The sequence below is a fragment of the Condylura cristata genome, unplaced genomic scaffold, assembly GCF_000260355.1.
Source record: "Condylura cristata isolate star-nosed mole 26May11 unplaced genomic scaffold, ConCri1.0 scaffold00025, whole genome shotgun sequence".
Lineage (NCBI taxonomy): Eukaryota > Metazoa > Chordata > Mammalia > Eulipotyphla > Talpidae > Condylura > Condylura cristata.
Window position 1 is genome coordinate 1,457,168 of NW_004567126.1, and position 11,363 is coordinate 1,468,530.

An 11,363-nucleotide genomic window follows, 5' to 3' on the forward strand; every position below is an offset into this window, starting at 1 on the left:
ATAACCTCAGATTAAGGCCCTGCTCCTTCCTGGCTTGGCAGGGCTGGGAAGTAATACTGGGCCTCCATGTCCCGCCAACTCATCCCTCAATTCCCAGTCCCATAATGGGAACCACATGTGCTGGACACCCGCCCGCCCTTCTCCTCCTCCCCCAGAGAGGCCTCCTGAGTCATCCTCCACCTCCCCCTTCACACAACCTCATTCCCATGCCGCCCCGCATGGAGTTCCCACGGTAGAGGGTCTGTGTCTCATGGGCCCCTGTGTATGTGTGAACTGCCTGCTGTTTATGTGTGTGGTTGTCTCTGAGTTGCAGACCTATGGGTGTGTTTTGTCTAGTGGTGACAGTGGTGTGCCTCTATTGTGTGTCAGTGTTTGTGCATGAACTGCCTGTTTCATGAGACTGGGTTTGCAAGTATGTTAATTACGATGTATCTTTTTGTGAATCTCGGGTGTATGTTCTTGTGTGAGTATATGGTGGGTCGGTGGGTGTGTTAACATATGAACTGCATGTCTACACAGGCTTATGTATGTTCACTGTGTGTCTGACTGTGGACTTGTATATTTTCTGGGTTGTGGTCTGTGTGTGTGTTGGGTCAGATGCATTCCTGAGAGTTACTTTTTGAACGAGAGTGGATAGCTCACCTCTGAAGTTCTTGCACACGCTGATGGGGGTGGTGTGTGTTTCCCAGGGCCACTGTGCAAGGGACATAGCTGTGGGCTGGCTGTGCCAGTTTGGTGACTCTGTGCTGTCTGGGCATGATGCTGTGCCCGCCGCCTGTCTACCTGTGGTCTCTGAGCCACTGTGTGCGACTGTGTGTTTGTGTGTCTGTTTGCAGTTTCTCTGGGCACCTGGTGGGCAAGTCCCCATCCTCATAGCATCCTCCTTCAGCTATGTGTGTGTGCATGCGTGGGTAGGTATGCACACGTGCCAGTGTGTGCGACATGTATATGTGTGAGGGAGAGAGGTGCCTGGAGGCAAGGGAGTCTCCCATAGCACCTTGACAGTGAGAAATGCCCAGCGGAAGGGAAGAGTGGGCTGAATGGTAGGGACAGTCTGTGGGGAACCCTGAAGGTGGAGGGTTGGTCTCCTTAGGAGCCTCTCCAGGATCAGGGAAGGGGGCCGTGCACCACTCTGTGTGAGCAGTGGGAGGGGCAAGGTTGGGTGATCTGGACTTGGAGGGCACTGGAGTGACTACCCTAGAGCTGGGGGTCCTGGGGGTGGAGTATAGATGATGTCAGCTCACCTGGGTGGGACCCACATTCTTGATGCAGCACAAACACCACCAGCGAGTCTGGCACAGATGTTCCCTGAAACCACAATGTAAAGTGCCTTGTGTCTGAAGTCACCAGTCAAGTTATAGTCTTAGCTCTGCTGTACACCCACTATGTAGTATGTCTTGAGTGTTAAGCATTCTGAGACTCAGTTTTTCCATCTGAAAACTGGGACCAAGTAAGATGATACCGGCCATGCCCACACCCCCAGCTCCCTACACCTTCCAGTGCATGCTCAGGAAGTCTCCAGTCGCAGGGCTGACTGAGCTCTGTGTATTCTGTCTTCCCCAAAAGGATAACAAATAGTCTTTTTCCAAGATGCTCAAAGTGGGTCTTTCTATATATGTCATCTTGGTATGGGAAAGTAAGGTCAAATGAGGTCTTGTTGGCCTCTAGAAAGGCTGTTACCATATTTAAAGAATTCAGATTGCCTGACTCAGGTATATCACCAGAAATAAGCATTTTTTAAAAAATAAATCAGAGAAATTATCACCCATCTGAAGGCAGGGCAGACATCCAGAGACGAGGTTTTGTCATATGAAGTCATTTCTCCTCCTCATATGAGATCTCCCTCTCTGGTTCCTGGGCCCCTTTCATTGGCATTAACTCCATCCTCCCTGGCTGAGGATGAGACCTGCATAGTTATGGTAGCTCCACCGTGTGCACATTACTAAATTGACTTTTCCTTTATGAATGTGTCTGATGCTGTCTTGACTACTTGTCCAGTCCAAGAAGCCAGAGAGGTGGGGGATTTTCCTCTATCTTGCAACAGCTTACATAGCAGACAGACTGCAAATGGCAAGCTACTGACACCCGGACCAGGGCGCACCCTCTGCCCCCTCCCCCCCAAGCCCCTCTTTATCTCCGGGAGAACCTGGAGAATTTCACTCTCAGGTGGGACAACTGGGAGGACCAGGTTCAATGCCCTCTTCCAGGGGTTACTAGCAGGATTGACTCTTAGTTATCCATGTGAATTCAACGTGAAAGGAAAGCTGCATAATAAATAACCCAATATAATTCTACTAAGGGTAGTGGGTTGTCTTTGAGTCAGATTGACTTTGAACTGAGTTTGAATTCCCTTTTATAATTGAATAGCCTTAATGAATTTGCCTAAACTTTCTGAGGCTTGGGGATAAAAATTTCTCACTGGGTCATTGCAAGAATTCAAAGAAAGAAAGAATGCATGGAAATGAGTTCTTATTGGGATCTGGATAAGTGAGGATGGTTCCTATAAAAGAGATGTAGCACTAACTAGCCTGATATATTTGAGCTTCATACATATTGAGGCCCTCTCCAAGTGGGTAAGAGGAATAAACATTCCAGGTATTTATCAATCAAGACTTTTTTGTTGGAAACAAGAACCCAAGCCAGGGAGTATGATGTTTACAAAACCATTGTGAGGCAGGAGGGTGGGTCTCTAGATAAAGCTTAAAACTTCTACAGAATGGCCCTCCCTGGTGGCGCAGCGGGTTAAAGCACAGCACTAAGAAGCTTAAACCACTTCTGCATGAGTTTGATTCCCACCTGCCCCAGAGGTGACCACATGGCGTGGCAGACCTCTCCTGACCTGCCCACTGCTCCCCTCAGCAGTGTACTTCATTGATCTGGCTGTTCTGCTCCCCACTCTGCTTCTGGCCTGTACCCCAGTTCTGTATGAATAAATAAATAAATCTTTAAAAAAAAAACTTCTACAGAAAACTTGCTGTAGATTATCACTTTTAAATTGGCCTACTTAGAAGCTTCAGTCTCTGTTATTCACAGGAGGTTGGGAAATAAAACTAGGAACCTATGACGTCAAGAATACATCACCATAATGGATAAGCATGACGTGGATAATATTCACTGGATATTATTCAGTCATGAAAAGGAATGAAATTCTGATGCATGCTATAATTCAGATGAACCTTGAAAACATTAAGCTAAGTGAAAGCAGCTTGACACAAAAGGACAGGTACTGTGTGATTGCATTTATATGAAATGTCTAGAATAGACAAATTCATAGGCACAAAAAGCAAACTAGAGGATTTAGGTTTTGGTTAGAGGGGAAAGGGTAAGTTGTTGTTTAATGGTGACAGAGTGTTTGGGAAGATGGAAATAAAGGGGACAGTTGTAAAACACTGCAAAGTTGTAAACAACACTGTATTGTACATTTCAAAAATGGTTGGAATGGCAAATTTTATGTTATATATATGTTTTACTACAACTTAAAAATTAATAATGTAATATATCAAATCATACATTTTAAAGGGTGAATTGTCTGTTATAATTCGGTGAATTTATTTTGAACGAAAAGAATTCATCACTTTAGTTGCAAATTAGAGATTTGGAACTTACAATCATTGTCATCTGCAATTGCCTGTCAACAGAAGCTTGTGACATTGGTGACTGGGGACAATAACATCCCTGTAGGAAAATCCAATGTCTTCACCAGTGTATATGCCAGAAGTCACTGTGATTGAGCAGAAAGATGACTTCTATTCAGTCCCACCAACACAGTTCATACTTCAATTGATAGAAACGTAATTGGCCTCTGGAAATCTAGCTGCAAGGGAGTCTGGAAAAAATACTTCTAAGCCTTGCAACCCCTGAAGTATAGTAATGCACACTACAAGGTAAAACTGTCACGGAGAGTCATCCTACCATTATTTGATTTTTGCTTGCACAACATTCTTTCCCTCTTTCAATGATAAAAATCTCATATTTGCCCATTTTCTACCTATGTAGTTTGGATGAGGCAAATTCCATTCTCTGACTTCAGGAGGATGTTGTATAAACTATGTCTGGCCATGCCACATAACTTCTCTGAACCATGATTGGCTCAAGGATGGGGACAAGACTTGGGCTGGACCAATGAGAGCCTGTATTTTGCAAATTCTTTTGGTTCACATTGTTGAACAAAGAAAGACCCTTTGGGGACAATCTTAACCATATCTTAGCTAAAAAGGAGTCCTTGCACAAGGTAAAAGATACAAGAATGGAGAGACAAGGAATTATGGTGATATAACAGAATCCCTGGATCCAGCCATGTGTGAATGCCATTACAACTAGATTCCACCCCCCCCACCAGCATGTAGGCCAATAAATAGGCTTCCCCCCCTTTTTCTTTTTATTTTATTTTATTTTTTACAAAAGTTTATTTTTACATCATTTTGTACATTTTTTTTCCATCTCAATTGTAATTCCCCCTTTTTCTTAATGCCAGTTCAAGTTAGGTTTCTGCCACTTGCTAACAAAGGAGTTCTGAATGGCATACAGAGAGATCATTAAGAGTAAAGACATGTTTAGACATGCATGGTATGGATTCATTCACTCATTAAAATGTTCTTGATCATCTTCTCTGTGTCAGGCCCTGTGTAGGGATGGGAAAACAAAGTCCTGAAGAGAGCATCAATCACTGCTCCTGTGCCAATTAGGAAAACCCAGTGGCTAAGGGATGAGAACTGGCTGGCTTCCAAATGCCCCTCCATGTTGCCTCTGCTCACTGTAGAGTGTAACCTTGCCCCATGTCTGACCCTAAGTCACCTGGTCCATGTTTGGTCACACAGCATCCTTGACAAGTCAATCTCTCTTCAATAGTCTAAAATTCTGATCACAACACTACTCAGAGAAAGGTAGATACCGTGCTCATGATAGCATTTACCTTGAAGCTTACCACTGTACAAATAGAACACTGAGTATGACTCAGACCACAGTATGACCATAGCATCAAGTCACCACAGGAAACAGACCACAGTACAACCTGGACAGTGATTATGACTGAGCACTGTCAAGAAACTAACCACCACATAACCATAAATAACCAACACTGCCCACAGTACTGACCATAATGCTGACTCCAGCAAAGCCAGGGTGCTGATGAGGGCGCACATTACAGTTCAATAGGACAATGATCACAGTCACTGAGACTGTAACTGACACCAAAGTCAGTTGGGAAGATGGCAGCTTGCTACTGTAGAGCTGATTCACCTTATCCCATTACTCTTAAAGCAAAATTAATACCTCTGTGACTAAATTCCCATATTACATTCTCATTATTGAACTGCCTAGTGTGAATTTTGTTTCCTTGACTGGACCCTAGCCAGTACACTCAATATCATGGTCATGACCACAGCTGTGTCTACTCAACCTGGCAGGAGCTGAGCCATGGTGGGGCGTACCCAGTGGGTCTGTGAGTAAAGAGGAGACACAACAGCCATTGCTAGGATACCCACAGTAGAGAAAGGGACATTCTTTTCTCCCACCACCCCATTGGCTGAGTCTAGCCAGATGAGAGAGAGCCTAGGAAATGCAGTTTGCAGGAGCAATCACTTCTGACATTGAACAGAACAGGAAGAAGGGGAAAAGAATCTACACAACACAAGCTATGGCTTTATCATGACAATGACTATATCAGGTAACCAGAGCTTGAGGAGGACATTGTCCATTGTCCCAAAATGTAGCATGAACAAACATTGTACTCTGCAGAGAAGGGACATGCAAGACCTCCCCCACCCAGTGGTGACTGCAACCCACTCTTGTTCAAGAGTTTGTGGACTGCATGAACCAATACCCTCTTCTACTCCACATTTACACCTGAAGGGTAAAGGACCGTTTCCATAGGGAAACGATGCAAAGATGAATGAGCCTGATGGCTTAGATTCTGCTGATTCCTGTGTGCCATGGCTTCATTGTGTAATGCCTTCTGGGCTCAAGCACTGGCGAGGTTGCCCTATTTACACTAAAGTCACAGAAGTTTCCCAACAGCTCTAGGAAGGAAACTGCTAAGACCACAAAGCCAAGAAATGACGTCGAAATCAGGTTGGTTGGCACCAAGCACTTCTTCCTTGCTTTGACAAAACCATCCATAGATTGTGCTATCCGCTTGGCTCTTTGTCGGGCCCTAACAATGGTCATACCTCTCCACTCCCTGTACTTCATGGCTGATTCCTTCATAGCCAACATGCTCCCTCCCCTCCAGCCCCCAGTCATTTGGGGCAATGAGGTAGGAAGATGACTGATGAGGCAACGAAGTGTGAGTGCGAAGAAAGACTGGAGGGCTTCCAGAGGGAGGCAGGGTGGACAAGGATGACTGTTACAAGAGAATAAAGTTGTGTGAAGGAGCCTTAATATTTTCATTCTCTCAGGTTGTGATCACTCATCTTGGACCATTGAACAAAAGATTGTCACAGGTGGGAGGGGGAAGGGAAACTGAGTGGGAGGTCCCAGGAGTAATGAGGTGGGAGGGAGAGTAAAAACTGAAAATGTCCCTTTGGGGCTCAGGCCCACCAGCGTGGCTAGCCCACCAGATGGCTTGTCTGTTTGCCTGTCCAGTCTCCTTCCGCTGTTTTTGTCTCCCACTGCTCCATCCTCCTGTCACAAAGATGACCTCCTTAACCTAATATCCAATTTCTCTGTCTCTGCCTCGGTTTCTCTCGTGATCGATTCTTCATTCTTTAAAGAAGCAGGTATCAATTTCTTTTCTTTGCTCCCAGATCTTCCTCCTACTCTGCATCCTCCTAAGTCCCCGTCGCACCCCCATCCTCAACGTGGGAAAGATCCAAGGAAGGTAAAACTTAACAGACACGTGATGGAACCCTCCTCCCCCATCTCCGTGTCCCACCCTCATAGGGCTTAGGGGGCTGCAAACCACATCCCAGCTATCCTCCCAGCGTCAGCTCCTCACCCTTCCGGGCCCCCAGACCCCATCCGTGGCTCCCACAAACGAGTTGGGGGCGGGGCGGGGGGCGGAGCCCGCAACAAAGACTCTAAGCTGCGAGGGGGCGGGGGTAGGGCGGAATCCCGGCCGCCGGAGAGGCGGGGGAGGCGGCGGTTGAAGGTCGCCCGGGCGGGCGGGGTCGCGCATGGTGGCGGTCCCCGCGCCGAGACGCCACTAGGGTGGGCGGGGGGTGGGGGGATCCGGACGCCGGGCCGGGGGCGCGTCATGTGGCCGCTCACGGTCCCACCGCTGCTGCTGCTGCCGCTGCTGTGTTCAGGCCTCGCCGGACAGGTAGGGGCCCGGTGGGCAGGTGTGAGCTCAGAGGATGCTGGGGAGGAGGGGAGAGGTTTAGAGCGTTCCCACAGAAACGGGGTTTAGGGCTTCACTACCCCCTTCCTCCTGGGGCTGCGAGGGGCTAGGGTCAGTGCAGCCGGGGAGGGGCTGGGATTCCACTGGGCTTCAGGGAGTGGGGGCTTCAAATCCAGCCTCAAGCTGGGTTGATTTGGGGGACTGTCTGATGTCAGCTTCGGGGTTCTCTGCCCCTCGGTGACCCGGAGCCCACACCCACCATTTCGCTGGAGCTGATTGGGGCTTGGGGGGAACTTCATGGGGGCTAGGGTGTTGCTTACCCTTCACTCCCCCCATCATGGCTGGAGGTGCCCAGCTTTGAAAACCCCCTATTCCTTCCCTGCACCCCCAGGGTGGGGAAAGAGTGGGACTCACGTGGAAGTGACTGGCAGGGACATGTGTGAGGTGCTGGATAAATGTGTGTACCTTTGTGTCATGGCTGGGTGTGACAGAGTTTGTGTGTGTGACGGTGCAGGTGTGTATCCAACTGAGCATGAGTTGGGGTGTATGGGAGAGGGTGTTTGTATGCTAGGGAGCCTGTGTATGACAGACAGCCTGTATTGGGAAGGCTGGTGTGACAGTGAGAGGTTTGTGATCCTGCCATTGGGACTTGTGTGTCTGTGTGTGACGGGCGATGTGACAGTGAGTGAGGAAAGTGTTAATCTTGGTGGGGTTTGAGCAGCGGAGCTGTGTGTAAAGGACTGTGTGTCAGTGTCTCAGTGATCCAGTCGATTTGCCTGGGTGTTGTAGCAAATGTGTGTGAGCAAGTGTGATTGTGTGGGAGCTTTGGGCTGACCCTGTGCCTTTCTGTGCTTTTGAATAAATCACACTAAAAGGGGTGGGAAGGGTAAAGGTTGTGCACACACAGACATGTATGCGTATCTGTGCGTGTGTGTTGCCTGTATACTTCAGTCATGCTTTCCCAGAAGTCAGTAGCTTCCTCTCTTTGGGCAAGCTTGGGGTGGGGGGGCTTGCAAAACCTGTAAGGTCCAAGCTTTCTTCAGCTATTTAGAAGCCTCTTTCCTCCTCCATCTTGAGAATGGGAGCCTCTTCAAGCCTCAGATCTGTAGGAGCTAAGAGAAAAATAATGATTATAACAACAGTTAATGTTTTTTAAGTCTTATTGTATACTGGGTCTGTTTCAAGCATACAACATGATCTGAGGCATTTAATCCTGCAGGCTCTGCTAGCAGGTACTATTGTTACCTATTTTACTATTTTACAGGTGGAAACATTGAGACACAGAAAAGTTTAGACACTTGCTTAAGCTCAGACAGTTTAGGAATAGAAAAGACAGTGAGTTCACATGGTTTGCTCTTGGTTAAATAACCCACTTTATGTGGACAGTACATTTGTAGGCACTAGTAGGGATTTTAGGTAGAAGCTCAGGGAAAAAATTGTACTTACATCTTCTCTTTCTGGGTCAGAAGAAAAAAACCTGACCCGTGTACACAGCCCAAGGGGGACATTGGAAAAGCTGGAGCTTAGATTCTAGATAGAAGGATCACCAGATCACAAGTAGAGGTTGTGGGCTCTCCATCCTCATAGTGCTATTTCTCCATCCTTAGCCTCTTAACTAGGAGGGATGGGAAGTGTGCTGGATGCCTATCACACTGCATATATTAGATGCCAAAGAGAAGTAAAGAACCAGACGCCAAAAGAGGCATAAGCCGGAGAGACTGCTTGACAGGAAGGGACCAGGGTAAAGTTGAATTTGATTTCCAGAAGGACCATTAGAAACAGCACCTGGGGATTCTCCCCATCCTTGTTTGCGCCTCAAGAACTCTAGATTTTTTATCTTCTCGTCAAAATTGGCTGTGTGTGAGGCCTTGAGAGGAGCTGTCGAAAAATGAGTTCATCCGACCCCAGGAAGGGGGGCGAGAGCGGCTGGGGGCGGCACTAATGAGAGTCTTCGTAGAGGCGGGGCTAAACGCGGCATCTTGGGGGGCGGGGCATACGAGCGTCGGTGGACCGGGGGGCGAGGTGATGGAAGGGGCGGGGCTAAACTGGGGTCATCTGTTGGAGGGGCTGCCAGTCGTCCTGGAGGCCGCCACAGGCACGGAAGGGTCGTAGCTACAACACCACCACAACAAAATGGTGTCAGCCTTTATTTAGCTTGTCCACCCAGCCTGGAGCCCCAGGGAAAAGAATCTGGAGAATGGATGCTCTGTTCCCTTTCCTCCCCCTCCATCATTTCCCAGAGCCTCCTCTTAAGTCTCAGATGTACCCTGGATTTCACCAAAGGTCCTTTCTAGAAAATATTCGTTTGTCTATTCAATCAGTAAATATGATTCAGCTCTGGGGAATCATCCATGAATCAAGTCATTAAATCTCTGCCCTACTGGAGCTGAACTTTCTGATAGAAGATACAGATAGTAATAGAATAAACGTAAGATACAATGTCAACAAGTAAATCAACATATAATACGTGCAAGTGACATGTAGAATAATTAACTAATTAATATAGTAAAGGGGATGAAATAGTGATGGTGATGAACTGGGGGTATTTTAGCTGGTGCAGTCAGACATGATGTCTCTAAGGAGGTGATATTTGAGGTGACATCTGAAGGCAGTGAGAGAGGGCGGTTTCTATGTATCCAGGGAAAAGAGAGCTCAAGATGGAGTGTAGTGGGTGGGGAGGGACAGCAAGTGCAAAGGCCCTGAAGTTTAGTGTGTCTGGAGAGCAGCAAGGAAGCTGGTGTGACTGTGAGGAATGAGGAGAGGGGAGATTAAAAGGAAAGGAATGCCCGGGGCTGCCAGGGAGCATGCCAGGATCAAGTTCCACCCTCCTCCCTTTGGGAAAAGTGCTTTCTTTCTTTCTGTTTTTTTTTTTTAAGACTTATTTATTTATGCATACAGAATGGAGTACAGGCTACAGGTTAGAGGGGGCAGGGGCAGCCATGTGAGGACTCACCAGAGACAGAGTGGGGAGCAGAACAGGCAGATCTACTGAAATACACTGCTGAGGGGAGCAGCAAGTGGGTCAGGAGAGGTCTGCCTCGCCATGTGGATCACCTCCCTGGCTGGGATGGAACTGAAGTGGCTTTGGCTAGCTTCCTAGTGCTGCGCTCTAACCGTTTGTATCACCAGGGAGGGCCCAGGTGCTTTTTTCTAACCACTGAGAAGCTTTCCCTTAGATCTAGATCTATGAGATTATCTGTTTTGTTTTTTCTTTTAATGGAGAGGGTCACCTCTTTCCTGGGATCTTCACAGGAAGTGAGGGGAGAAGTAGTTCCATTTTCATGCATCCCCCAGGGTCTCTGCACTTGCCAGACCCTTCTGCCTGGGACACTTTCCCCCAGGTAGCTACTTGATTCTCTACTTCTCTATCTGCTTGAAGTGTCACCGCCTCCTAGAGGCCACCCCTGACCAGCCACCTAAAATAATCTTCCCACCACTATTCTGAGATCCTACTCTTCATTACCTTTGTCACTAATTTTCCACCATTTTCTTTCACTTGTCTGTCTACCCGTAGAGATCCAGTTTTTTAGGGTTCCATGATCTTTATTGTGTCTCTGGTGCCTATAAGAGAACCAGCAGGTATACAACAAACATGTTGGGTAAATGAATGGAGTCTTCTTTCTTTCTCAAGCCTTGGGACCTCTGTGCCAAGAAAGAATTGGGGGGGGGGACGAGTTTCCCCTTGGACAATTTCATACTCATTTCACAATTCCTGTAGCAGAGGTGTCAGGAAATTCCATCTTTGCTTGAAATTCCACCATTATAGGGCAGCACTATTTGGGGTTAAGGCGATATTCTCCTTCATAAGGTGAGATCCGGGACCTCCCTGGTGGCACAGCACTGAGAGGCTGAAGCCACTTCATCATGAGTTCAATCCCCATCCCGGAGGTGACCCACATGGAGCAGCAGACCTTTCCTGACCCACCCGCTGCTCTCCTCAGCAGTGTGATTTGTCAGTCTGCCTGTTCTGCTCCCCACTCTGTCTCTGGTGAATCCTCTCACTGCACCTCTGGCCTGTACCCCAGTTCTGTATGCATAAATAAATACATCTTAAAGAAAAAAAACAAAGTGAGTTCCTTTAGGAAAT

The 11,363-nt window shown here is 47.5% G+C and overlaps 1 protein-coding gene across 1 annotated transcript in view; it reads left to right on the top strand.

Moving 5' to 3' along the window:
- Nucleotides 1-7,190: 7,190 nt before the first annotated feature.
- Nucleotides 7,191-11,363, top strand: part of OLFM2 (olfactomedin 2) — a 61,313-nt gene continuing 57,140 nt past the window's right edge. The window contains exon 1 of the mRNA XM_012729804.1: nucleotides 7,191-7,258. Within this exon, the coding sequence (XP_012585258.1) occupies nucleotides 7,193-7,258 (66 nt within the window). The 5' untranslated portion in view covers nucleotides 7,191-7,192. The remainder of the gene's footprint in view (nucleotides 7,259-11,363) is intronic.